At 38.9% G+C, this 26,742-nt stretch overlaps 3 protein-coding genes across 7 annotated transcripts; 2 read left to right on the forward strand and 1 right to left on the reverse strand.

The window, feature by feature from the left end:
* Positions 1 to 22: 22 nt before the first annotated feature.
* LOC105672539 (stabilizer of axonemal microtubules 2) lies at positions 23 to 3,778 on the forward strand. 3 transcript variants are annotated; one of them, XM_067360923.1, is made up of 13 exons: positions 23 to 165; positions 281 to 332; positions 446 to 505; positions 585 to 629; positions 836 to 985; positions 1,045 to 1,234; positions 1,366 to 1,520; positions 1,820 to 2,110; positions 2,502 to 2,691; positions 3,032 to 3,272; positions 3,425 to 3,498; positions 3,570 to 3,608; positions 3,682 to 3,778. In XM_067360923.1, exons 1-12 carry the CDS (start codon positions 143 to 145, stop codon positions 3,599 to 3,601), a joined length of 1,503 nt encoding a protein of 500 aa, XP_067217024.1. In that variant the 5' UTR covers positions 23 to 142; the 3' UTR covers positions 3,602 to 3,608; positions 3,682 to 3,778. The 3 variants fall into 3 exon arrangements, with proteins under 3 accessions (XP_067217024.1, XP_067217020.1, XP_067217028.1); XM_067360919.1 differs by having other exon boundaries at positions 3,425 to 3,778; XM_067360927.1 differs by having other exon boundaries at positions 61 to 203; positions 446 to 629; positions 3,425 to 3,778.
* Positions 3,779 to 4,287: 509 nt separating this feature from the next.
* On the forward strand, positions 4,288 to 10,301 carry LOC136996949 (endocuticle structural glycoprotein SgAbd-2-like). Its single transcript, XM_067361075.1, has 4 exons — positions 4,288 to 5,887; positions 7,209 to 7,372; positions 7,810 to 8,071; positions 9,427 to 10,301. Exons 1-4 carry the CDS (start codon positions 5,876 to 5,878, stop codon positions 9,514 to 9,516), a joined length of 528 nt encoding a protein of 175 aa, XP_067217176.1. The 5' UTR covers positions 4,288 to 5,875; the 3' UTR covers positions 9,517 to 10,301.
* A 273-nt stretch (positions 10,302 to 10,574) lies between these two features.
* On the reverse strand, positions 10,575 to 26,081 carry LOC105672594 (uncharacterized). Of its 3 annotated transcripts, none has more exons than XM_012367648.2 (5): positions 25,923 to 26,072; positions 20,510 to 20,752; positions 13,835 to 14,094; positions 13,632 to 13,751; positions 10,575 to 13,490 (listed from the first exon to the last, which is right to left on the reverse strand). In XM_012367648.2, the coding sequence occupies exons 2-5, from the start codon at positions 20,546 to 20,548 to the stop codon at positions 12,884 to 12,886; spliced, it is 1,026 nt and encodes a 341-aa protein (XP_012223071.1). In that variant the 5' UTR covers positions 20,549 to 20,752; positions 25,923 to 26,072; the 3' UTR covers positions 10,575 to 12,883. The 3 variants fall into 3 exon arrangements, with proteins under 3 accessions (XP_012223071.1, XP_012223062.1, XP_012223080.1); XM_012367639.2 differs by lacking the exon at positions 25,923 to 26,072 and adding an exon at positions 20,922 to 21,069; XM_012367657.2 differs by lacking the exon at positions 20,510 to 20,752 and having other exon boundaries at positions 25,923 to 26,081.
* Between the last annotated feature and the right edge of the window lie 661 nt (positions 26,082 to 26,742).

Here is a 26,742-nt window from a genome sequence, read left to right on the forward strand (position 1 = left end):
TCACACAACTCGGCCGTTTAGTTTTTTTTCCACTATCCGAAATATCTTAAAATTATGACAATTTAATTAAATTTTTCTGCTGTATTTTGTTGTGATATTTAAAGTGAGACACCGGCACCGACGTAAAACTGTTTAAGAAATCATGGAGATCTGTCCCCCTGATCCGTGAGCTGACATCGCAATAATTCGTTGATTAAACTTCGGTTTTGACATTATACTTCTTATATTCAAAAATTTAATACTTATCTCTTTTAATCACTCATAAATTTTATCACTGCAGACCTAAACGAACGCGGCAGCCGTCGATTATCGAGGCAAAAAATAAAATTCGCGTGAGTTTTGATGTTGCAAAAGAAATTACCGTGACAATTGTATTTGATATACTAATATTTTTTTGCTCCATTCATATTCTACGTGTTCGCTTTTTCTGAAATACGCATTTTAGCTGGGCCATGATGCATGCTGCAACTGTTGCTGCTGTTGCACACCGCAGCCTACATGTTACGTAAGTGATACATTCCAATGTTTGTAGAATTTTATTTATTTATCTGAACTAAAAATTAGAAAACGAATAACTTTTACAGAAATATGTTCAGCCGGAGGTGCCAAAATCTTTCGCCCCCACTAGAGTAAGTAATTAAAAAAAATTTATGAAAAATATCATTATTTTTACTGATTTTCCGGAAACAGCACGATATTATTAATTTTCTGTACTTATATTTTAAAAAACTATTATTTAAAGAATATATCTCTGATTTATTGCATTCATAAATATATTTTTGCTGATATCATTAAAGCCTTCTCTTTTTAGTATTTTCTCCTAATTCCGCTTTAGTATTACTGGAGATCAAATGTGCCCATGGACAAAGATACGATATATCGACTGTCCTACTGGGAGGGTCCCAATACCATAATCGAACCCATTCGTCCCGAAGATAATCTGACTTGTGGCGACGCACCAATGTCTGACGAAACGACGCACAAAGTACAGCAATATTTCGAGTTTATGACAATTTGCCGATCGGTACTTGATTGCTCTTTCAGATGAGTTTTTTCGGCAACTGGTGCGTGAAACCAGATTCACCAATAACGCCTTGCGACAGACAGTGGCTGGGTAGAGGTCCGATGGAAGATGTTACGACACACAAACACGATTATTCGTGGAAATGCGTGGAGCGTGATGAACCTTTCAAGGCGCAGAATAATTTATATTCCCCCTGCGCTGCTTTGTCCGGTAATCCGTGTCAAAGAATGTATATTCTTTTATTTCATAATATGTTGTAATTTATCAAATACAACTTATATTTTGTGCTAATTCTGATGAAATTTACTGTATTAATTAATGTTTAATATATCGGGGGACAGACGATACGACGTATCGCTTGAGCTACTACAATTCTCCCTGCTTGCTTCCGGTACCTTCTTATGCGCCCGACAGAAAATATGTCAAATCGGATGTACCAATGGAAGATTGTACAACGTACAAACTCAGCTATTGGCCAAATGAGCCTCCTGTAAAAGTGAGTTTTGAGTAATCATTCTAAAACCTATTTATTTTATTCAATCTATTTTTTTTTTTTTTTTTTGAAGTTATTACAATCTGTGAATATTTTGATTAATTTTTAAATAATTTTTAACACTCTTTTAAACACTTGTTTTAAATATTTCTTATTTATTCTAAATATTCTAAATTTAAAAATATAAATAATTATTTAAAATATTTATTTTTTTAAGATTAGCTTAGTTATACAAAGATTTATAATAATATAATTATAATTCGTTGCTTAATATTTATTATATACGGTTTCTTACTTTCTAGGAGGAACAACCGTGGAGTCAAAAAAGAGAGTACTGTCGCCCGGTGACGCCGATAGACGGATGTACCACTTATAAACTGAGCTACTGGCCCCCCTGTGGCGAGAAGCCTCCCGCACCTTCCTACAACGAAGAGACCGACAACTTGCTGAACGCCGGCTGCTGTTTCGACGACAACACCACGTACCGGCTAAGCTATTTCGGGTGTGGCGGTGACAAGCCGCCGGATCCCATTCGCCAGCCTAGCAATATGATTTTCTCGCCGTGTCCGCTCTCCCACGACACCGTCAATCGAGTGAGCAAACGCAAAATCGCCATTTCTTCCACGGCGAATTTGATTCGAGGATGATACACTGATTTGGGTCGATAGTTACATCGCCGACTGCATTCTGCGATGATTACGAGGCGATTTTCTCGAATTGCCCAACGGTCGTTGCGTCGTCTCGCAGATTGATTCGATAGTTCTCTTTCTATCACGCTATAATGCTATTGTAGCAAGATGACAATAATGAATAATTCCGTAAAGATTGGAGACAGCGTTCGATTTTATCGTTTCAACATTGCAAATTTGCTTTGAAAATAATCGCTTTTAATTGTAGGAATTTTTATAAGTCAAATTGCTACTTTATTTCCCAATTTTATCCACATTCGAAATTTTTTGTCAGTCAATATCGCTCCCGTTACAGCTGAGTTTCTTGGGTAACTGGTGCGTCAAACCGGAAACACCTATTACGCCCTGCGATAGACAATTGTTAGGCAGAGGCCCGATGCAGGATAAAACTACTCAGAAGCGCGACTTCACCTGGAAACGCGTGATACCGCCGACAGAGCTTCGACCCGAGAACAATCTCACTTTCTCGCCCTTGCCTCTGGATTGTAAGTCTTCATCATAAAACGATTATATTACCATAATCTGCAACATTTGCATTTCTGATATTTCACAGCTGCATTCATTGATCAGGAAATAGCGCTACTTTTTACATTATTTCCATGTCCAGATCAGGTTTCTTCTTATTAAAAAATTTCAAAACGCATAAAAAAATTTTCTTTCAATTTTAGAAGTATCGGAGAAAAGTTTCTTTTGTAAAAAATCTCTTAAAAAGCAACATTATTTGACTTTTAATATTTATTGCATTTTACATTCTATTACTATGTCGTATCTCTATCATTATTTCGTAGTATATCTATTATTATGTGTAATATATGATTGTTGCAGCTTGTACGACTCATCGATTGTCTTACATACCGAACAATCGCGAGTGTCTGCTGCCCATTAAATCGTACGCGCCCATACGCAAGTATCAGACGTCCGATATTCCGATGGAATCCGAGACGACGATGCGACTGAGTTACCAGCTCGTGGAACCAACAGATCGTGTCGAGAAACCATGGGCTGCGATTGTGCCCTATTATCCACCCGTTGATTCCATGGAAGATAATACTACGTACAATTTAAGGTTTACTCCTTGTTCTCGTCCGATTATTTAGCTATATAGAATTTCGGAATTCACACTACACTTTATGTTTGTCTTTCATCAATTTAGGAGTTTACGATTTATCCTCTTCAAATTAATTTTTTAAAATTGTTTTCTTTATTTTTTTGTTTTAGTTACATTCCGCCAGGAACACTTGTCCCACTGTCGTCTTGTTCTGCTTCTTGTTCTTCTCCCAACAACTACGAAGGTAAGTTTTTAAAAATATTTCTTACTCTTTGTGTTATTTTCATAACATTTTTATCGTGTAATTTATTTTAGTGCCGCCGCAACAACCTTGGACCGCGTCGTGAATGGAAAGTAAGCAAATAAGATGTACAAAGTTGTGATAATATTGATACGTTAACATTTATTTTCTTACGATATTTTGCAGAAATTGCATCACGCAAAATTCCACATTCGAATGTAAACGTTTGTGATGTCCTGATAATATTTTTACTTCGATAATAAAGTGTTCTTGTGCACCACGATTTTTCAATATACTGTGTTCACCTACGCAAAAGATCGGCGAACAGTTAAACCAATTTTGCAACCGTATCTTTACAGTCATCGTAATCATGCACGGTCAGTAACGTGTAAAACTTTATTTTTCACTTAACCGCCGCATAATGAAGTAATGATTACGCAACGAGATGATACATTTAATGTATCCTTATTTGACGTAATAGCAACATAATAATTAATATTAAGTATTATGCATGACGATACGTCACGGTTGACATTCTGCGGTAATCGATGATTGGCTTCTCCGTGGCGATATCTTCCGCGAGAGAAACGTCAGAGTATACGTGCAAAAATCTGCATTATTACATCGATCCATGTTAATAAACCGTAGATAAATATAAATATTTAAAATGCCTCTAGACGTAAAAATGAGAATTTTATATGGCTTGGGAAATTAACAACTTCTCGCCAAGATTGCGTGAAAGTAGTTAACATATCTATTTGTTTGCGTAATAATCATGGGGTGTCTTCCTTATACGTCTTCGAAGCAGGAGCGACAATGTGCAGAAGAACCGGGAGAGAGCACATTTATAAGCTAATCCCACTCATATAAACGACCGAATTTTATTGTAGAATTAACTCCACGAATTGCAAAATTGTTTTTCAGAAAATTAGGTAATATATAATAATATATGGTTTTTTTTTTTTTTTTTTTTTGATTGGATGACTTATTCTCCCAATAATTAATATATGCGCGTAACGAATCTGATCAACTCTACTTTCACCAATTTTTATCTCCGCAGCGAAATCTTGATTAGTTAAGCACTGAAATCAAGTGAGTGAAAGAAAAATCAATCGTTAATTATTATTCTCAAAAATAGTGTGCAAATTATCAGAATATCATATCGTCGCTGCGGACGTTTTCATAGAAAGAAACCTTTAATTAAAGTTAAGTAAAATTTAATTAATTTTCTGCCACTTTTAAACTTCTTTAGATACCTTCTAGAAGTTTCGCGCACGAATATAATTATCGCTTAAAGCGCGAAAGATTCTTCTTCTTAATTGTTTTCTTGATAATTATATTTTCTTAATTCTTAACATAATTAATAAAGATACTTTTCGTAATAAAGTAGATAGAAACGCGGGAAAGCAATCCACGAAGGCCGCGAAAGAACAAGCGCATTGCGCTAATCGGAAGCGCAGTCCCAGGCCGTTGATCGTGGGTTGTTGCGATGGCATTATTGCGCGCATTCTGATGCATATGTAAGTATGCATATTAGAATGTGTTCCTCTCCCATTGTCTTGCTGGTCTCATAATTCGTAAAACTACGAAACTGTATGGATGTGGACCCGCGGCTGATCCGCACCCACGATTCTTCACCGGAAGCGATACGAAAGTTTCGAGCGCAGGCATCATTCGTCTGATGACGGTGCAAAAAAGCAACTGAGAAACTCTCTACTCGCTACATTTTATCTGTGAATAGGAATCATCAGTATACTTGATTTGTCATTGTATACACACGCGCAATTTTTTTGCAACACAATTATAATAGGTTCTTAATTGCGGAGAATAAAATTCTCTTCGCGAGGCATTTTAATGTTACCGCTCGATCGGCGCATAATGAACCACAACTGCACAATTTATTAATTAATTCAGTGCGCAGCCGTGGTTTTATTACGGCTAAAATCGAGCGTGACGCGTTTTTGCAAACAATGGAAGTCATTAGTAGACTATTGAGCAGAACAGCCCATAAATTTCAGCCAAGAGTAAGGTCGCGCATACGGCGACGAGATAATCGGAGCAAGACGCTTCTTGGCACCGCGATCTCGGGGAGGATCGCGACGCGATCGCTCGCGGAGGAAGCGACGATCCCACACACGCACTCACTTCGGTCGATATGTAGGCTCCTTGCTGTAAAGCACACGAAGCATCTTACGAGAGCCCATTGCCTCCTCCTCGAGTAGGGATAAAGTGAGAGTCGGTATAAAAGGGGATTTCTTTCCTCTCCTGGGATCGCAGTCGATCTTGTTCGTTTGCGACTATCTCCCGTGCGTTCGCATACAAACCGTCGCACGTTTACACCGATCTGTCTTGTTACGAGGTGCACGTTCTGTGAATCAAGATGAAATACTTGGTAAGTAATCACGAGAGTCGCTTTCCGGAACGTCAATCAAGCGTGAGTTCCGTTTCTTCGGGGTTGAAGAAATAATACGCGTGTTCTTCCATTATTCTCGATTGTATGTTTATCGCGTCGCCGGAATAAAAAAATATATCAGTAATTAGCTTAATCAAAGTTATTAATTGGCGAATAGCGTTAATTGCACTTTTTTATCTAGCTCATTCTTTCGTCTTTTCCTTTAAATTTTAATTAAAAAGTGAATAAAGTCTAAGAATTTAATTAGAAAAGAGATAAAGTTTTAATATAGATTTATTTTTTCCTATTGAAGACAATAATTGATAATTAAAATAAAGTTAACGTTAGCTGACGATGATAAATCCGGCTTTCAGAAATTTATTTTTAAACTGGTAAAGAATTTCAAAAAATATCAAGTAGTTGAAGAATTAAGACAATTAAATATTATTAAATATTAAGTCGGAAGAATTGATGAAAGAATTGATTCATGGAAGATACGGTAGCGAAACATGTGTTCTTTGAAGAATCTTAAGAAGTTGCCATTGTCATTCACATATTGCGGCAACCGGCATTTATTAATTTATATGCGCGAGATGCATCGCCAAAGTGATGAAACAAGAATCGTGTGGGATTAACATACCGAAGATTTGCATAATTCAAAAGATGACACAAGCCTTTATTCTTTGAAATCCTTTTTTTTAATGTCTTAAACAGTTTTATTCACGCCACAGTTTGTAAAAAAATGGTGCAAAAGTTAATTTTTTTTCTTTATTCTTACATATTTTAGTCTGATTTTGATGAAAAACGTAATAAAACGTAGAGTAAAACTAAAAGAAATATATATATATTATTATAAAAGTAATTTCACGATTAGATTAATCGGTAAACGATACCAAACGGAACAGGCAACGCGATATTAAGGAGGGGTTCTCGATAGATCGGGACAAAACGGGACGGGCCCGGTCTCCGAGTTTGCGGGTCAGGAGTTAAACGACCCGCGTTGGCATTTACTTCTCACTTTCACTCATCTCTTGAGAGCGCATCGTTCGATTTCGTAGCAGAGAAACCGATAAATCCACTTTCGGGATTTGTGTTACACTCTTCCGCATCTATTCTCGTCGATCATTCGATCCGCTAATCCGTCCAGTGGATTAGAAAGGGAATAAACTGACGTAATATCTGGACCTTAATGATATAACGTTTCTGCTTAATGACATAATTGCACATTTGCACCGATTGCATTGCTGCATTTTCTCAAGATAAATCTTAATCACGCATTTACCAGTCGGGATGGGAATGTAAAATTTGCAAAATTTTTCAGGCGTTAGCAGTGATTCTGGGACTGGCGGTGGCGCAGGATCCAAATTATCGCAATTATCAGCAGGACGACGGTCATCAGACTGACAGACGACCTACATCCACCACGCCCATCCCGATTCTGCACTGGAACAAACAACAGGAGCACGATGGAACTTATAAGACCAGGTACAATCATATTTTCCACAATTTAAGTCGAAGCGATTATTTCAAAAATGTCAAGAAATATTAGAAAAACAATTTCAGCTGACATTTTTGATAAAAGTAGTTATATAAAATTTCAGACACTTGGAAAAATTTTTTAAATTTCTTTTTTAACTTCATCGTTATACATTATGCGAGCAGAGAGCATTTCACCGATGATCTCACACGTTTGACATAATCGTGTCCGCCGAAACCTTCGTCACACGAAATTCACATAATCCGGTTCCGAAAGTACCCACGCAATACTTGACCGCGGTGTTACCTGAAGTTTCGAATCCGCGCGAGCTTCGCCGGCGCTCATTTCAGCGTTACGCAACGCGCGGGATCGATCGGCTTTCTGGGCCACACGTTTGCGCAATCGATTATTTAACGCACACCCCGTACGACTTGGATCCCCGCAGTTACGAAACGGGCAACAACATCATCGCTGAGGAGAGCGGCTACATTAAGACCATCGGCGAGGGTGAGGACCGGGCGGAGGCGATCGTGCAGCAGGGCACCTTTTCGTACACGAGTCCCGAGGGACAGCTGATCACCATTCACTACACCGCAGACGAGACCGGCTTTCACGCGCAGGGCGATCACATTCCCACGCCGCCGCCCGTCAGCGAGGAAATCCAGAAAGGCCTCGACCTGATCTACGCCGGCATTCGTCAGCAAGAGGTACGTGCACCCGCGACCTTTCCTCTTCCGTTCGATCCTCGCCGCTCCCGTCACTAAGATCCGCGGACGCTCCTTCTATATTTACTTCTATAGAAACCGCACTTTCCATTTCACATAATTCCACGATGCGGACTCCGATTAATTCTGATCAATCTTGCGGCGCATAAATTATGAATATTAATTCAGAATAGCGAGCAATGGAGGGCACTCAAAAATAAAATGTAAATATCTACAATATTCACGCAAGCTTTTAATTCGAGTAACTTGTCGCAAACTTCCATTATCTTGCATTATAACAGATATTAGCTTTTCAAATGGTACGAAACAAAATTATGTATGAGATTTATTATTGAAAGACATAAAAATTTCAAAAGCAAACTCATTCAGAATTCACGCGGCGAGGTAATAACGCGCAAAGTTCTACTACTGCGCTGCACTTTAAAGTCCATTCACAGTTTCTTGTCCTCAATTACCTCATTTACTTCTGCCTTCTCTCTCTCTCTTTCTTTTGCCGCTTCTTATCATCTCTGTGCGTGCTCACCTTTGTCGGAGATATTCTGCGCGATCTTATGGGAAGAACTCCTGTTTCGCCATAGCTGGCATAGGTCACGGTTTCCAAGCAGGCTTTGCGGAAAGCCATTCAGTTATTTGCAGACGATGAACACACTTGCGAGTTCATGATAGCAATCCATATCGATGCGAAGACTAAAGACCGCTGCATGATATGAATGACTTGCGCAAAGCGAAGAAAGAACTTGGTTACTTGCTATCGCATGCAGTTTCCTTTCGATTCTCGTTAATCATCGTGTCGCTACAACCATGCAGCAGCTACTAATTTTCTTCTACTTTTACTGCGTTGGAGTAGAAAACTACAACCTTATGCGCGCCGCAGAAAACACGATATCGATGTGTTCGTGCTGAGAAATCTACATGATTTAAGACTGTAATATACAAAGCTCTGTTACTATCAAGTAAATCCGTTGCGATTCAAATTAATTTTATCCTAAATAAGTAGCAATTTTTTAAATTAGATTGCAAAATAAATAGAGAAATAATAAAAATGCGATTGTTCAAGTGATACGGAGTTTATAATTGCAAATATTATTCAGATACGTGTTTTCTTCAGTATCTCACAATTTCCATTTTAATTCTAGCAGGTCTCACATATTAACATTAATTTTTTATATTAAAAAGCTTTTTTTCTTCAATTATTGTGACATCTGCTTTAAATAAGTCGCGTGACTTCCGACAACAACTATTCCCTTTCCAATGAGAATCAGATTTCTACTCAATCTCTTGAAATTAATTAAGCTTGATGGCAGAGGAACAATTTATAAAAATTCGATACGTTTTAGGAGGAGGATGCTCGCGCAGCGGCCCAAAAAGTACAGCAGCCATTGAACCAGCAAATCGACAGGCGGGACGAGTACAACAGAAAGTACTAACAACTTCCGTCGATGCTCCGGCAATACAGCGTATTCGCAACACTGTATCGTTATTAAGAAGTAGCAATTAAGTTGTTAAGTTACGTTACCCCCCCCCCCCCACTTGCGTCCCAAATACACTTTCTATTGTATGTATGTTTTATTAAGAGACATCGAGATTGGTAAGTCCGACTTTGTTCTACCGATTCCTCCATCACGCTGATCACGTCGATCCTTTCTCAACGTGAGATCCTGACATTCCCGATATGCACCATTAATGATTAATCTCCCTCTCCTTATCTATCTATATCTCTCTCTCTCCCTTGCGGCACCGCCATTGCCACCGTAATTGTGCTCTTCTGAGTGCTGGGAACTGACATTTCTCGTTGTGTGTCGCGATAAAGAAGAATGTCACGGGAGCAGCTCGTACCGGCGAAACTAATCCATCCGTGATTGTTTCTGCGTTTCATTCATGGTGCTATGACTTTTATATGTCGCCGTAGAACATTTCGTTTACAATGTATAAGAAGTTTTATAGTTTCTCCTTTTATATTATTATGCACAGCAAGAAAAAGAATTTTTCTAAAGCACCCTTTCTCTTTAACATTTTAACTGTATCAATTTTTTAACGTTCCGTTTTATACGTTATAATTTATTTAATGTCTAATCACTTTTTCACCTCTGAGTTACCATTGAAAAATGTATCTATGAGAGCATTAAATACAGTTTCGAGAAATGTTTCTCTTTTATAAATATATATCAGTGCAACGCAGCAGTAAGGAATAAAAACGAAAAAGAATTAATAATTGTCGGCGAAAGGAGTCAAATAATTTATCCTCTGAATAAATAAATCGAACTTCTCGCCGATCTCAGTCACACATATCTACGAATGTGTGAATGCGTTATCTCATGCATGTATAAATCTATACACAAGCATGCAGGCACTTAACGAACTTTCTGTGGAATAAAAAGTTATCACATTACGCGATCTATAAACATATATAATCAGCGTATGAGCGGCGAGAGATCTGCGGTTGATTTGCGCTTAATCGTGAAAGGAAAACATAGAATGGCGCCTGTTTAACGTAGCGAAGCGTTTTTATTGTTAGTTTCGCGTACACACAAATCTATAAGGGCGTCAGTCTTCGTGTTCGGAGAGGAGAGAAAGAGAGCGCACTCCGAGACCGGTGAAACTTCTCTCACGAGGTAGCGCGTCAAGGCCGGTGAAACTTTGAATGAGGTACGATAATTGGATAAGCGGATGCCGGTGCTCTTGGGATGCACTGTGCACTGCTATTACGGTTATGCGACATGAGATCGGCGTTCACGCTCCGCGGTTGCGCTGCGTGACGTGATGGATAAATCTGTTTTGTATTTAAATACGGCGCGCGATAATGCTATTCTCTCTGCAGTTGACAAAATATTATAATAATCGAGTACTTAAAATAGTTGACAATTGTTTGGAAATTATTATACAGAAAACTTGTGGATTTATAAAGCAAAAATAAGTGTTTTTCAAAATAAATTTATAAAAGTCATATCATTAAATGAAAATTGCTTTAAATTTTCTTGCAGTATTTTTTTACGGTGTTGCTCGTGGTATCTTCCTTGTAAAATAACATCTTTATGTTAAATATATGTTTTATTTATTTGATTTTTGTGTAAATTATACCATATGATATCACATATTTGACATTCCACGTGCGAACAGTCGTTCACTTTCGCGTTTGTTACACGTACGAAATAAGTTAAGCATAAAACGATATCTTATGCACAAATCATATTCCTTCACTCCTACGCAGATGTTAATGATAATTAATGTCGCTCACGGGGAACTTTAATCCGAAAATCGCAATTGACTACGCGCACAGAGCGGAACGGCACGGTTCTCATCGCCATAAAAGAACGGAAAGTGCGCGGTGTATCCGCTTTTACTTAACAATCAGCACCATTGTCGCGACGTTAACAAGACTTAACTTAACGATTAACTAACACTACGCGGCCTTTTCGTTGTTTGGCACAAGCGGGCGCATTCTGGCCGCGAGAAATTAGTAAAAAGTATATTCGGACACGCATTAATAATTATGAAAGAAGCTACATTATAGCGTCAATAGACTTGGCAATAGAAAGCTATCAAGATTCCCAGATCTGCGGCTCACATTGAGTTAACTCTACAGCGCAAAACAATGCATATTTGCATTGTAATCATTATCTTTGTACATCAGAAATCTTTAAGATGTAATTTGATGATAATATTAATCATCAGATGTTATCAAATTAAAAAAATAGCACATTGTAAAGTTAACGTCCGATCCGTTCATGCCAAAGTGCCGGCCGTTCTATTTTGATTCGGTAAGTGGGATCTCTTAACGCGGGTCAATATTCGCCAACAGTGCAAAAAATCATGGAGAAACATAAAAATGATAAAAGATGCAGAAATTTAAAAATTGTCGCGTAAAGCCGATACAAATAAAATATTTCTTCAAAATCTTGCCGTTAAAAAGTCATATTTTTTTCATTAAATCTCCAGTGAGAATGAATACTTTCTATTTCTAAAGAAAAATGTGGACTGAAAGAAGCTTACACACGATACAATAACGACCGACAGTCGCACGGGTTTGTAGATCGGTGACGCAACTGGAAAAGTTGGCAAACATTGTCCGACGCGATTCTACAGTTTTCTTTTCTTTCCAGGAAAGTCCCACCGCGCTTCCCTGAAAGTATAGTTCAACATGGCATCCTAACGTTGTCTCCTCGCGATATCCGATCATCTGCCCGCGATAATAACGTAACAAAGGCAGAACGATGAATCAGGAAGCCGCGCGCGACTGTTCTCGATGAACAGTCATTGTGTTCATCTTGCCTCTATGTGAACTTCTTTTTTCCCGTTGAGAGACTTCTTCACCCACTGCACTTCGACCATCTTCTGATTCAATCGATTCTCCTTCTTCGTAACACTACATCATCGCGAGTAATACTGGCAACCGTTAACGATGACGCAACGGAGTCGTAATCGGAGAAAAAAAGAGTCAGTCGTGGCACTTGGAGAAATGCTAAGCAACGTTGGTGATCGAGAATCCCCCGCGCCTCATCTTTCAGGCGCGGAAATAGCGATCTGTACGCTATTCTTCTTCCTCCCTTCAGCATTCGTCGATTTCATCGCGACCGGAAAATCGACCACCAACGGAGATTGCTTCGGAGAACATCAGCAACATCGGCGGCGATTCGATCCGACGAGCGGTCCCGCTGCCGAGATCATCGAGTCGAACCGAGGCCGTCCGCAGCGATTGGCAAGACCCAGCGTCGACGCGATATCGGATGATGAGCTGTTCGTGATAAAACGGTGCTACATGCGGCGGCGAAGCGATGAATAACTGAGGGAACTCGGTTACGTGGCGCTCGCAGGGGGGGCTCGCGAGATCCGCGCCCTCGACAGATCGGGTGGAAGCGGATCGTACGGCGTCGCGTTGAAGCCGACGTATCGATTGTTCTTCTTGTGCTGGAATCCGCCGGTGTGCGGATCCGTTCTGTAATATATCACCCGTCGGATGCCGAACGGATCGATGTAGCCGAACGAGCCGACATTGTTGCCGGCGGGTTCGCGCTCCTCCTCGTGATACTGCCGTCTCAAGTAGTACTGGAAACCGTTCGCCGTCGTGTGAGTGCCGTCGTAAGGCGGCAAATCGGCCGTATCGCTTCGCGAAATGGGAGATTGGTAGTTCGGCCTGACGGAGGAGTCTCCGACGGCGGGATCGTAGGGAGTCTCGAGGATCGGAGTCGGTCGCCGAGTTCCAGATCGGCGATAGTAAGCCTGTGGTCGAGGATACGCGTCTAGGCTCTGCAGCCCGGACGAGGAGTAGCTTGGTCGATTCGAATAATAATCGTTGCCCGCAATCGGCGTGTAAAATGGTCGAGGTCTGATGGTCGTCGGTGTGTAATAACCGGAAGTAATGTCGTTCCCGGACAGCGGCACGATAGCGTTGGGATCCGGTCGTCTGTATAGAAGACAATTGAAGGTTTTTAAAAGTTCTTGCAACACTTTTAACAAATTAGTTTTACTAGCAAATTACACTATACAGGTGATAAATAATTTTTTTATATACGTTGGAATAATTTAAATAGCTTCTGTTTCTTACCTGAAAGGATTGGGTGGCCTTCTGGGTCTGGCCAGGACTCCAGTCTGCGCCGGAACTTTCTTGCTTTCCGCCACTGCATCTTGAATGGGCCGATCTTTACCCACGTAAACCATTTTTGATCTGAAAAAATTCCGATAATAAATTCGTTGCTCGACCGTAATTAATGTTACCGGTTAATTTTATAATATTCCTCGTCGGACTACTTTAGTATCCGGAATCCCTCGTGGTCCGCAATGTAATCCTTCAGTCGTAAATATCCGAGAGGGTCCAGCCAGCCTTCGGTGCCGATCACCGTGCCATCGGCTAGCCTTTTTTCTTTCCTGTATTGACCGTTCGACGTTTGATAGCGAAAGAATCTCTCCGGGCCCTCGTCAGTTTGAATGTGATACTGCGTGTTGGGATTTAGGTTCCAGCCGCTCCTCTGTGCCTCGATCTCGTCCGCTGTCAGGCACAGCGCCGAAACCTGCAAAGTAAATCCGCTTTAAATCGTTTCCGCGTTGCGTCGATCACGTTACTGCTTCTTATGGAAAATCCAGGCATCTGGCATCTTATTAGAATTCCATAATACCTGCACGATGTATTTTGAATGGCATCGAGTTAATTTACATATATTACAAGTAAAAGTGGTCGGAGAATTTTGATTATAGATTATAAAATAGAATAACGCTATTTTTTGGGGGGCGCGGAATTAATTAAAGATTATAAATGTAGAACAAATTTATTTTTAATTTTTGCGTTTCTAATTTCAAAGCATAAAGTATATAAGATTTTTGTATTTTAGATAGATAATATATCTAAAATAAAGACTGGTAGATTAATTCATAAAAATTAGAACTTAGCTACGTGAAAAAAATTAAGTTATCTATTCACGTTGCAAAACATGAAAGTGAAACCTGCTGACCAGGTGTCATTACAAATCTAGATACAATCAACGGGTGATTTAGAGTCTACAAGCACGTACGCAAATCTGCAGTTTAACTAATGAGACAAGGACACATCGTGTTCAAGGGACGCGCCGACTACGTGGGGTGTTCCTCTGCGAAACGATTAGTCAGCATCATTTCTCGGACTATGAGAGAGGCCTATCTCTTTTCTTCTTTGCAAACCACACGGTCGTTTGTAGGCGCGGCACCGCATATTCCGCTGCGCCAGTCGGTCATAATCACTCCATTTACGGCGTTACGACCTGAAGACGATGAACGTTCCGTTTTAAGCGTGGTTTCGGACCGGAGCAGAGCTCGAAACGGCGTATTTTATTCCGTCGCATTTTTCACAGCGTTTGATAGCATTCTACACTCTCGCTATTCTCTCAGCTCTCTTCAATGAGCATATATCGCATCACAATGGAGAAAAGAGTAGTGATCGTTAAAAGTTGATTGCGATGCTTACATTCTTGCAAATTTAGATTGCATTTTTTGTAGAAAAATATCTTGTTCGTTGTACGCGTAAATTCTCATTAAAAATGCGTATCGTGTTGCTAATTTCTTCGTGACTTTTATCGAGCTCATGGTCGGTTAATAAGCAGATATAAAAAAAGAAAATATCTTGCAGGTAATTTTTTACAAAAGGAAACACGCGAGTATACGCAGCAAGGAGCTATGAATTCTGATTAAGTGGAACAATTTATCAATGACATCCCTGAGAAACATGACAATTACATTGAGATCGAAACCTTCTTCCTCCGTAATGCAAATTACTCGCAACGTTAACGCCGGCAACACGCATTGTGCGTATCGCGACTAAATTGCTATAAGGACAAAATTTCCATTTCGTTTTTTTTTTTTTTCACTCTTCCCCTCATCATTATCATCAAAGACTCGAAATACTTACGGTCTATGATATCATAATTATTTACGGTTTTCTGTTTTGGAATTAAATAAAAAGTCCGTAAAAAGCTGGGGACCGTGAAGAATTCCATTTTACGAAATGACATCCTAGACCTGGGCCTACTTCGTTATTACAACCAGAAATATACACCACAATGCACCACAATAATCCTGACTACGCGGGGAATGCAATATCTTCCACCGTAGTATCTTTCATAGCGGGGAACATTGCGTGCAAACACGGTGGTCACGTAAGAGATACTTATCCCTTCTATCGCGGATTTTGCGTGGGATTGACCAAGACCACGAGGCCCGCCTCTCGTCGGTCCATATTAAGAGATGTCGGCTTGGCGGTGCGTAAAACAGACGTATTACGCACTGGAGTATTACGTATAAAATAATGATAAACATAATAACAGAAGAAGAAAAAGAAGGAAATAATTATTTTGAGAAAAATAGCGGGAAAATTTGCGACACGAACACGCAAAATAAGAGTAAACCGTCTTCGTTGATTTTGAAATAACTTTCATTCTCGAAAAATTTTGTCTAATTTTTTTTTAACTTAATAGACTGAAAAGCTCGTTTGTCATCCGAGCTTTCTAATAAAATTAAAAACGTATAAGTACAAAGAAAAGTATTTAAAAATGCTGGGCGTGTTGGAAGAGAAAATATGATGTTCTTCTTAAGCGATAAATTTCAGGTCCATAAATTATTTTGCGAATGAAGTTATGTTTTATGGGGGACATGGCTAAGTCGAAGTATACCACAGTTAACCTTGGACCTCCCCATGTATCGCATGTAAGCTTAATTTCCATCGTGTTACTGCATCTCTTGCATCTCTTCGTTGGGAAGAGTTCACACTGAAGATTGCTTTGGTATCCTTGAAACTGGTTCACGGTGTTACACTGCTGCGAGGCGCTTTGACTTGAAAAATTATTGTAGGTGTCGGACTTCAATGTTAGGTCGATATCCTTGGAACGGGCGTACCTCGCATCCTTGAGAATCGCGACACTCTGCTTTTGCATATAAATACGCTCTGATAAAACATCTAACAATAAGCATTTTCTCGATCCACACAAAGCTGATCATGTTCTATTTATATTAGACAAAAAAAACGTACACAAGATGGTGAGTTAGAAAGTCTTTATTATAAAAATAATAGCTCGTTTTTCTGTAATGTAATTATCAAAATATTTCTGCACACTTATTTCAGTAGCTTGACTTTTCAATTTTGCGATAAAGATCTCTTGATCGGGAAATTGCTCATTGTCAGTTATGCTTTGTCAGTCGTATCGCAGCTGTTAGTCTATTATTATATTAGGAAATTCTATCAGCTCTCTTGATATGACGTGTTCGTACGTGCAGAACGCTTTTTTCTGCATTCCATTCTATGGAATTCGAGATAATAGATCAAGAGCCGTATCATAAACCGATGATAGTCGGTTTGCAATTTTGAGAACGAGAACAGATCGCGAAAGAGATAAACTCTGTGAGCCTCATGACGTAATTAATATAGCTTCTATACATAGAGAAGCTTTTCCTTCTCGGCATTCGCAGTTCGCTTTTGTTCTTGAGAGAGAGAGACCGCGGGCGCTTTTCCTCCTTTTGTCTCTGTCAAAATTATAGTGTTTGCAAGCGAGTATTAATTTTCTTCCGCCGGGGAAGTCTTCCTTCTTCAATAGCATCAAAGTGGGAGATCGGATACATATACGTTCAGTCAACAAAAATATCGAATTACTTGGTTCTGCAAGCGTAATAATAAAAGAACAACACAACGCACACATATTATTCACAAATGTATTATTTGTTATTCGCTCGCGGCAATTTTAACTTAAAAATTAAAGCCAGCCGTTCTCATAAACACTAATTATATTTAATTAACGATAACCGAAGCTCAACTGATTTTCCATCTCTCTCCCTCCCTCTCTTTTTTTTTTCAATATGCACAGAGGCTCGGCGCATATGAGAAAGTAATTTAATATCTCGAGATGAGAGAACAAAACGATCCTTGCTCGAATCGCGCCGCAATGAAAGAGTTATTCTAGAGATAATTGCGACCTCAGGCTCTCTGGGACCATAAACAATCGGAATAAGAAATAAATTGCGTTATGTATCAAGGACTCAACACAGTGGCACGAATTTCATTCACAGTCGCACAATAGCGCCGCGATTCTCAGCAGCTTCGGGAGTTCTTTTACGCGGCGCGTTTTTCACCGTGCATCACGCATCAATCTCCGGCCTCTCGAAGGAAAGTCATCGTTTCGGCCGGCGATTCTGCACGAGGTCGTTTCAAGCCGCGCGATTAACCCGCTAAATTATCATTGCACCGTCCATTGTCCGCCGGGTCTCGGGTCGGTCACGGTGATTTCACCTTTTGCACAGAAGCCGCTGTACGACTCCTTTCGCTCGCTTCCGCCGTTCTCCGCCGCGCGCGATTCTCTTCTCTCATTAAGAACACCCACGCTCCACGGTTTCCCACGTGCCTAATCACGTGATATAATCTGGGGATTATAATTAAGTTGCACCCGGGAAATTGGCGACATTGGGTAGCCGACAATGAATTCGTGGGGGTGCTTATGAAAGGAAAATGACTGCGCTAATTGCTCAGGTAATTAATTAGCGAAGTAAATTAATTAACGGGTCCCTCGGTTGATCACTCTCGAGATCGCTCGACAAATAATTAGCTTGGCATTGACATATTTTTATCACTTAATTAATCATGTAAATTTCAGAAGCTCAGTACACGCGACTCTTTATTTTACAGTAATGCGTGAAAGCATAGCGTACGCTTGAAGGAATTCCTTGAAATAAATAAATTAAAAAAAAATAGGACGAACGCAAAATAGCCAGTCACGATAAACACTATAATTTGAATTCCACACTTTTTATTTTGCTACTTAACTATCAGTTTACTACAGCAGCATCATGTTTCATAATGAGAGCTCTTTCTTTAATTCCTGTCAATTGAGCTTAAATTTGCTTCTTTTTACCATTTATTTCTTACTTTTTATATTTTTAATATCATTAAAATTCTATATAATTTTTTTCGGTAATGTGCATTATTGTTCGCGAGGAGTCTTTGAAATCTCAAAAGCGCTCGCGCACTGCGCGAGCGAAGGTGCAGCATCATCGCCGGCGGCGGCGTCTCGCCGTGCGATCCACACGTTGCGTCGCATACAATTGTAATATCGCGGATCGCGATTACAATCGTAGATCGTGTCTCCTGGTATGCGGCTAATGCGCGATCTCGTTTGCGGCTTCACTTGGCATGCGAGGAGCGTCGGTGTTTCATGAACGGCGCATCGCGGCCTTCGCACGAACACGCGCTTATTGATATTCGGAGCGCGCGATATTAATTATCATCGCGCAGTTTCGTCGCGGTATTCACGGCACAAGGATCGGATGAGCTACCCACAAATTCTTTTCAAATGCGGACACCGTGCGTGCGTACCATTTACCAGACCGTCAATTTCGTAACTCATAGCATATGCGGTTAGAGCTGACACTTTGATACCCGAAGTGTTTCAGGCTGCTTCTTCGCTTTCACGTCGTCTCGTCTCGGTATTTTTACTCTCGGAATTTAAGAGTCGGTATCTGCTCCAAATTCCATTGAAATGCAAATAACTTTTTAGGTATTTATTCAGTCGGCGATTACATGGTTAAATGAAATTAGAAATTGCACGCTTCAAGCTACGGCTTTGATAATCTCTAATTATTTAAACTGTTTAAGTTAACAGGGCTGTGCTCCTGCTGTGCTCGGCGTAAATGTGGGCTACAAGGCTGGTCACGCACGCATTCTTATTTGTATACCAGCCGATGCCCGGGAGAGAACGTCCTCCTCTGTTACACTTCTATTCACGCGAGCTTCACGGTACACGCGCTCGTGCGTCAAACTCTCCCGGAGTAGGAATAGAGCCGATGCCTCTCTTTTCACGAGCGCGCGTCCACGAGCGTCGACTTTCATGAACGCCTTCCACAAATCGTGCCGTGTCAGTTTTGATCGAGCGTACATTTTACGCGATGACGTGAACGTACACGTGATAAATTGCATCCGACTGGTGTTCGGGAACAATCAACAGCTTTACCAGCACGAATAATTACGCGAGTAGGCTTGAGCCGTCATCGTTAAATATATGCATAGGTATCATACGCTCTCTCGGCAATACGGACGTAAACACTTTCAGTTTTTAACATTCTGAAGCTGCAGTTATATTCTACATACTTGTACATAATTTATGTAAATTTATTTATTAGTACATTTTTAATAAGTATGCATAAATTGATTTGATCTGCAATCTAATTAAATTCAAATTAAGTTTACATTCATATATGATAATCAAATCTCAATTTTCCTCCACGCGAAATTAATACGGAAGAATTGAGATTTAATTGTCCAATGTCAATACCGTTTTACAGATTCCATTTTTGCGATTCTGAAAATAGTGAGATTACGTAGTTACAACTGTTTTGCCGATTCATTTGCCAGTTACTGCTGGATGATTTAAGAGACCGCGCGTAATCACCAGTTCGCGACCGGCGATTTACTCGACCGAGAAGCGTCAATATGGTATTTCAATGTCAATGCCAATTTATTAAACGCTCATAATATGCAAATCTATTGTAAGGTCAGTAACTGTTAAAGTGATTGTGATTCAAAAACATTTCTGCCAATTTCAATAGCAACATCAAATTTATCTTGGTAATTGCTTGAATATAATTCGCTTCAATAATGAAGTGAAGCATTCCAAATATGAATACACATAAATAATTATTTGTAAATAGTAAATTATTTACTCATAAATCTATATATTTTTGTTAAAAATAATTAAATATTTGAAAAGTAATTAGATATATTAAGTTGCATCCAATTATAATTTAATTAAAATTTATAATTTAATTATAATTTAAATATCCAGATACTTGAAAATTATCCAAAAGCATCTTTAAATATAAATACTTTCATTGAATATAAAATCAATATAATTGCTATATTATGTATCTTTGCAGATTAATCACAAGTCTAATTATGTATTGCAAATTTGTAAAGCCTACCGCTAAGAGATTGAGCCAAAGACAGGTTCGCAAAATCATGGTCACGCCGGTGCTTCGTGAGGTATAATGCAACCTTGCAATAAACGGTCCCCGTTTCCTCGTTGTCGTCTTGCAGTAGTCACCGGTAATCACCGCGAGCCGAAACGTTCCCTTATTTCTTAACCAATAATCGCCCGTTTACGTACATTACAGTCTCCACTGATAATTGCATAAAGAAACTTCTCTCGATCGAATGATCGGGACCTAAAACCCACAAACAGGTATCTTAATTGCAAAGCGAGAAACGAGATATGCAGATATACAATATATGCACCGATGATTCATTTAATTCATTTAATGAGGGAAAAACGCGCGATTAAGCCGTGTTTAAAGGGTCACGAGCGGTAAAAGGAAAAAAACGCGAAGCACCCACTTTCGCGGACCGGATGCCTGACGGAAGCGGAGGCGGAAGAGGCCAGCGTCGACGAGTCATCGGCTGTGTCGACGTCGTCGAGGCGGACCGGGAGGACGCGATACTGTGACTGAGAACCCGGCGGTGTCTCTGCTATTTTCAGATCCGCCGTACGATGGATCTACGCTCCTTCCCTCGCGACCGACCATCCCCCTCCGTAAGGAGCCGCGAGACCGTTTTTCCCGACGACCGAGACCGCGCCCGCCCACCATCGCGCACCGGTCCGACGCGAGTACTCCACATTCGCGTGATGTTCAAAGACGTGTAATCGTTGCACACACGTGATACCGTGATGATCTTCGCCGATGACGCAAAGGGGTTGTGGTTCGGTCCATATAAGCTCAGAACATCTTCAGAAATATTTCTACGATTTGTCACGGAAAGTGGCTTTAGATAGCAATTCTCTTAAAGATGAGTTTTTTATTCCTTAAACCACGGGAATATTAAATTATGGTAATTTATGATAGTCAAAAATCCAAATATAAATCTAGTAGAGTTTAACGGCGATGACGAAAAGTTTCAGAAAGGAAAGTGATAAACAAGCTAGAAAATCGTTTGACGTCATCCAGAAATATTCTATGTAAAATAAAATTTCTTCGCTTTAAACATCGTTCAGTTGTTAACATTGTGCTGGGCTTGGTTATGAGTCTTGCAATTTTAATTCGTCTCGCATGACTGATAACCGCTTACATCCATGCGTAATCGCCAATCACAAATAGCACGCGATCTTGGAGGAGCAACACATTAAGGAAGCTATAAACGGCAGGAAAATCTCACCGTAAGATTTATAGTTGTCTGCGCGAGAAGTTAGAGATCGAGGCCTGGTAAGATAAAGATTTTATCAGGAAGTGTATTACGGACCGTTACACCTTGATACATAATTATTGCTTGTGATAAGGTTACGTGATATGGATACTTTAATTTGCATAAAGTATTCTGAAAAATGATTTTATTAATTTGGTTTAATAGGCTTCTTTTGAATAATGTAAGACAATTAAACAGAGTGTTATTAATTTCACAATATTATAAAATTACATAACATAATTGCATCGCTATTTTTCATATTCAAAGACTTAATATTAAAATAATTTTAATGAAATTCTTTGAAGATTTTATCATAGATGATAATGTTCATTCATGCAAATATAATGAGCTGTGATTACACCAATTATAAATTTTTCAAGAATCCAGGATGTTACCATCAATTGAGTGTACTTTGCATATATTTTCTCAGCTATTAATTAACTTATGCGAGTTATATAGAATTTTAAAATCACACATACACACACACGCACACACACAATTTATACAGATTCTTATGTAAATTTTTCCGGAAAATCCCAAACAATATTGTTGCATTTTGACTAAATTAAATCTCCTTTACATTGAATTCTCACAATATATATTCTTGACATGGCATTTCCTAAGACCTCGACAGTAGCCGGAAGGAAGATAGTAGCTTTATGTCATCTTGCATATTTGCGTAATCTTTGTGTCAAGCAACGTGCCGTAATCATCGTTCGTATTACCCACAATCATCTGACGAAATGAATGCCGCAAACCTGACATTCCTTTTAGTCACCGGGAAAATTTGTCATTTGCGCTAAAAATTGCGTCTTCTCTAACTTCACGTCAATTCCAACAGTGACTAATCGTGTGTATGACGAGAGAGAGAGAGAGAGAAAAATGCATCTTCTTTACATAAGTAGAATGCTAATTATTAAAACCAAAATAGAACGCTATCATTCTTCTTATTTTGCACATTAATTTGCAAACAGCAGAAAGAACAATTTAATAAATCTGTTTTAATTAAATATGTTCCAAAACTAACTCTTATTTTTTTCATTCATAATAAAAAATAAAATGTAATATTTTTAAATAATTACACATGTATTTTAATAAATAGTAATCAAATTGAAATATAGAAGAGCAAAAAGAACTAATGCCAGTTGTTCGTGCGTTTAAATATTATTATTGACACCGAAGAAGATCTGATGACAGGCTGAAACATTTGTTTATTTCATTTCAATATATATTTTTGCAAAAACAACTGGCATTGGCTCTTTTTACTTCTTTATATTTCATATTGATATTTAATTATCGAAGCCTTTATGATTTGTATAAAAAATAATTTTTTTCACGAATTTCTTAGAAAATTCTGCGTGCATCGCATATAATTATAAATTCGTCTCTATTGCAATAATAAATTTTTTCGAATAATAAGTGTCAGTTGAATCGTCTCGGACGAGAAAGCGTAGAGCTTGTAAGAAGAACTGTAAAGTGTTTTTGCTGCCGATAAATAGATGGAAATTATTAACGCGAGGAAGTTGCGCGATAAATAAATGAAGTAAATGGAATTTTCCCTGCAAAATTAACGTCTGTTCAATGATTGCCGCGATCTGAATAAATAATTTTCAATGCGGCATGAAATCTGGTTTTGCCGGAGGTTCCGTTTTCCAGCAGTGAATGGCATTATGTTTAGATGTAAATAATAAAAAAAAATAGCCTAAAGCTCGATGCTCGACGCGTGACACTTTTGACTATTATATTTGTGATAGCTGTCAAATTTCATAAATCATCATGAAAGAAATCAAAAATACAGGTAGTGTATCCCATGCATCGAGAAAGCTCTAAAGTGTTGAGAAAAAGTGCGTGGGATGCAAAGACGTAATATACAATCGCCAGGAGAAATAATCGTTACGTCAGTTAAAACATCCCATAACTTTATCATAAATCTGCTGTCGTGCGATTTTTCTTTTTCATTCATTCGTTACATGACATTGCAAAATAACAAAGAGATCACTCGAAACATAAATGAAGATTACAACGTAGATATCCAATTGAAAAATGACATTGTTAAGATATTTCTACCTTTAATCTGCTTTGGATTAAAAGAATACAGAAGAAAGGACCATCATTAAACACGTTTCTCTCTTTCATCATCGGCAAATTGAAAATTCAGCACGTTTTATCGCGCTTCCTACTTTTAAAAACGTCATGCTGTCGGGACAGAGAGCGGCTGAGAGCGACAATGAGATCGCTCTCGCGATTGTCCGAGACGCGTGGGAGTGTGCCCCATTCCGCGTCCCTTCGAAACAAAGCCTTGAAGGAAGCGATTGGTCTTTTGATCAGAAACCTTTTATTTGTCTTTTATCCCGCCGTGTCCAGGCAAATAAAAAGAATAATTTCGAAAAATATTCTTCGCCAATCGAGCACTAAATAATTATTCGCGAAGAAATTGTTACAACTAAATTTTTCAAAGGGCCAAGTTTATATTCTGATATTTGACAGTTTAAGCATCAAAATATTAACAAATGTAGAATATTAAATAAAAAATTTTTTAAATATAACGGAGTGGTTTCCAAGCAAATTTAAATTTGCAAAGAAAGAAAGATCGAAAGAAAGATTGACTCCAAACTGATGAATAAGTCAGTAGATGAAATTTCATCATTAGTATTAAAGCACTTCCATTCAGAGTCCACTGCATTCCAGGCTGCTGTTTTCACGCCACGCTGGATCATCGATATCGAGACTACTCCACCATGCTCGCGAATACACGGCGAACGAGCCCGGTTCGGTTGTGCCTTCGATCTGACGCTCGAGCGAGCCTACCGCGTATTTTCTCCTTCGTTTGGCGCACTTACGACGCGGCGCTTTCACTTTTACGAGCCGAGAGCAGAGGCGGGCGTTGAATGGATAGGCGCCGGCGTGCGTGTGTACGTGTGTGATAGTCGATTTTTGACAGTGAAATTTCGGAACTGTTCAGCACAAAATTAGCGCCACAACACATACAAAACATTGATTGCTTTCACAATCATGTTTCTGCGATAAATTCGTCTGCGGAGAGATTGAAAAAGATTTGAAAAGAATCAATCAAGAATCAAAGTTTTTTCTATCTTTTAGTGGCTGAGAAGATAAAAAGAATTACAAAAAGCTTTTACATTATATATTTTAATAAGAGACATATAATTAATATTTATTCTGGAGATTAAAATTATTTCTGTAGAAATTTCACAATACAATTTTATATTTTACATCGCTTAATGAAATGTGGGAGTTTCGCACATCTCGTTAGACAATGTGTAAGAAAACGTTAAATTTCTTTTAATTATCATATCTCGGTTATTATATTTATACGTGCAAAGTAATCAAGCGTTATTAATTATTAGCGTCTTGCGTTATTAGCGATTAATACGCGAATAATACATTGGACAATTAAAAGAATTGCTTACGCAAATCACGGAGTGCAATGCATGCAATGAAGCGCGTACAAACGAACAGTTTTGTACTCTGCACGCGACGCAACAAAAAGCATTGTCGCAAAATAATATTCTCACGCTCGGCACACACGACTACACACGCAGATCTTACGCCAGGAAATTGATAAAATCAAACACTCGTAATCCCGATGCATATACGCGATACGTGTCTGACATTGCGCGTATCCGCTCGACATTCTCGTGTCTCCATGAGTGCTGTTTCCTCGTTATTTCCCTTTTTATTTCTTCTCGTCATTCGTCTTATCGGGTCACATTGCCACAAATTATCATTACGTAGGTGGAAAAACCTTGAATAATATTTCTCAGATTGGCGTTTTTATTCGATGATAATAAGCAAGCGCTTTTATTGCACTGATAACAAACTGCTTATACGCGCGGTTCCTAAGAATTGACCGTTTTTTTTTCTTTTCAACTAGCATAATGATTGTCATAATTATAATTGAAAAGAGAATGTAACTTAAACCAAGATAATATTTTTTTAATTTTACATCAAAGAAACTATTATAGCATTTAAAATGTACAATAAAATTAAAAGACATGTGGAACGATATAACATTAGTATAGCAATAAAAAATATGATATATACGTTAACGTTTAAGGCTAATAACAGTAAGAATCGGATTTTTAACAGCGCAGCGCTTAAAATCGCATTAGCGATAACGAAGAGAACAGCAAGACTCACCACAAGCGGCAGAACGGAGACGAGTCTCCGCCGCATCTTGGATCGGAGACTTTAACGACAGACAGAGGGACGAGAGACCACCAGTCGGGTTGCAAATTTCGCACGGACACGAGAGATTGCGGGCGATCTTGTCGAGTTTAATCGTGCCCGATCACTGATCGTACTGAAGCCTACCGAACTAAAGCCGGATCGCACTTACGGCCTACACGTGAAGCAAGCCAAGGCTTCGTGGTTGGCAGGGCAGGCTGGACCCACGCGATTTTCCTTTACGGATGTCGGGCCGACCGTGTGTCGGACACCGATGGCTTCGATGGATAAACAATCAGACATTGATTGGGCGCAGCCTTCACTCTCTGAATACACACACAATAATCGTGGAATAATAGATAAATTTATTTTGCATAATGTGTGCGAAAGCAGTTAAATTTTGGACAAAAGTTTGCAACGATGTTGATGCAATCAATGACGAGAGCGATCAAGAATTCAGCAGCTTGTTGGAAATTTCCTAACACATATTGTGACATAAAACCATTTATGCCTACTTCAAAAGATTCTAAAATAATTTTCAAAACATTATCAACAATATTATAATTTTGAATAAATTTATAATAAATAATATATTTTTAATTATGCAATTAAAATAATAAACTTTGAAATTTAGTAAAGATACAAATACACGTGCTGATCTATTTATTGTAAATTTTTATAAAAATACTATTATATTAATAAAAATTATAAAGGCTTCAATGATTAAATATCAAATATAGAGAAGCAAAAAGAGTCAATGCTAGTTGTTCGTGCAAAAATATGTATTGAAATG

The sequence above is a fragment of the Linepithema humile genome, chromosome 1 (genome assembly GCF_040581485.1).
Source record: "Linepithema humile isolate Giens D197 chromosome 1, Lhum_UNIL_v1.0, whole genome shotgun sequence".
In the NCBI taxonomy this organism is placed as follows: Eukaryota; Metazoa; Arthropoda; class Insecta; order Hymenoptera; family Formicidae; genus Linepithema; species Linepithema humile.

Bases quoted from the DNA above. Each gene is read 5' to 3' on its own strand.
- LOC105672539 (XM_067360919.1), top strand. From the start codon at position 143: ATGGAGATCTGTCCCCCTGATCC. The intron at 1,235-1,365 runs GTAATCCGTGTC...ATCGGGGGACAG, and splicing joins CCCCTGCGCTGCTTTGTCCG to ACGATACGACGTATCGCTTG. The intron at 3,273-3,424 runs GTTTACTCCTTG...TTTTTGTTTTAG, and splicing joins AATACTACGTACAATTTAAG to TTACATTCCGCCAGGAACAC.
- LOC136996949 (XM_067361075.1), top strand. The intron at 7,373-7,809 runs GTACAATCATAT...GGATCCCCGCAG, and splicing joins GATGGAACTTATAAGACCAG to TTACGAAACGGGCAACAACA. The intron at 8,072-9,426 runs GTACGTGCACCC...GATACGTTTTAG, and splicing joins CCGGCATTCGTCAGCAAGAG to GAGGAGGATGCTCGCGCAGC.
- LOC105672594 (XM_012367648.2), bottom strand. From the start codon at position 20,548: ATGATTTTGCGAACCTGTCTTTGGCTCAATCTCTTAGCG. The intron at 14,095-20,509 runs GTAGGCTTTACA...TTTACTTTGCAG, and splicing joins TTTGGCTCAATCTCTTAGCG to GTTTCGGCGCTGTGCCTGAC. The intron at 13,491-13,631 runs GTAAGAAACAGA...TCTTCTATACAG, and splicing joins AGGCCACCCAATCCTTTCAG to ACGACCGGATCCCAACGCTA.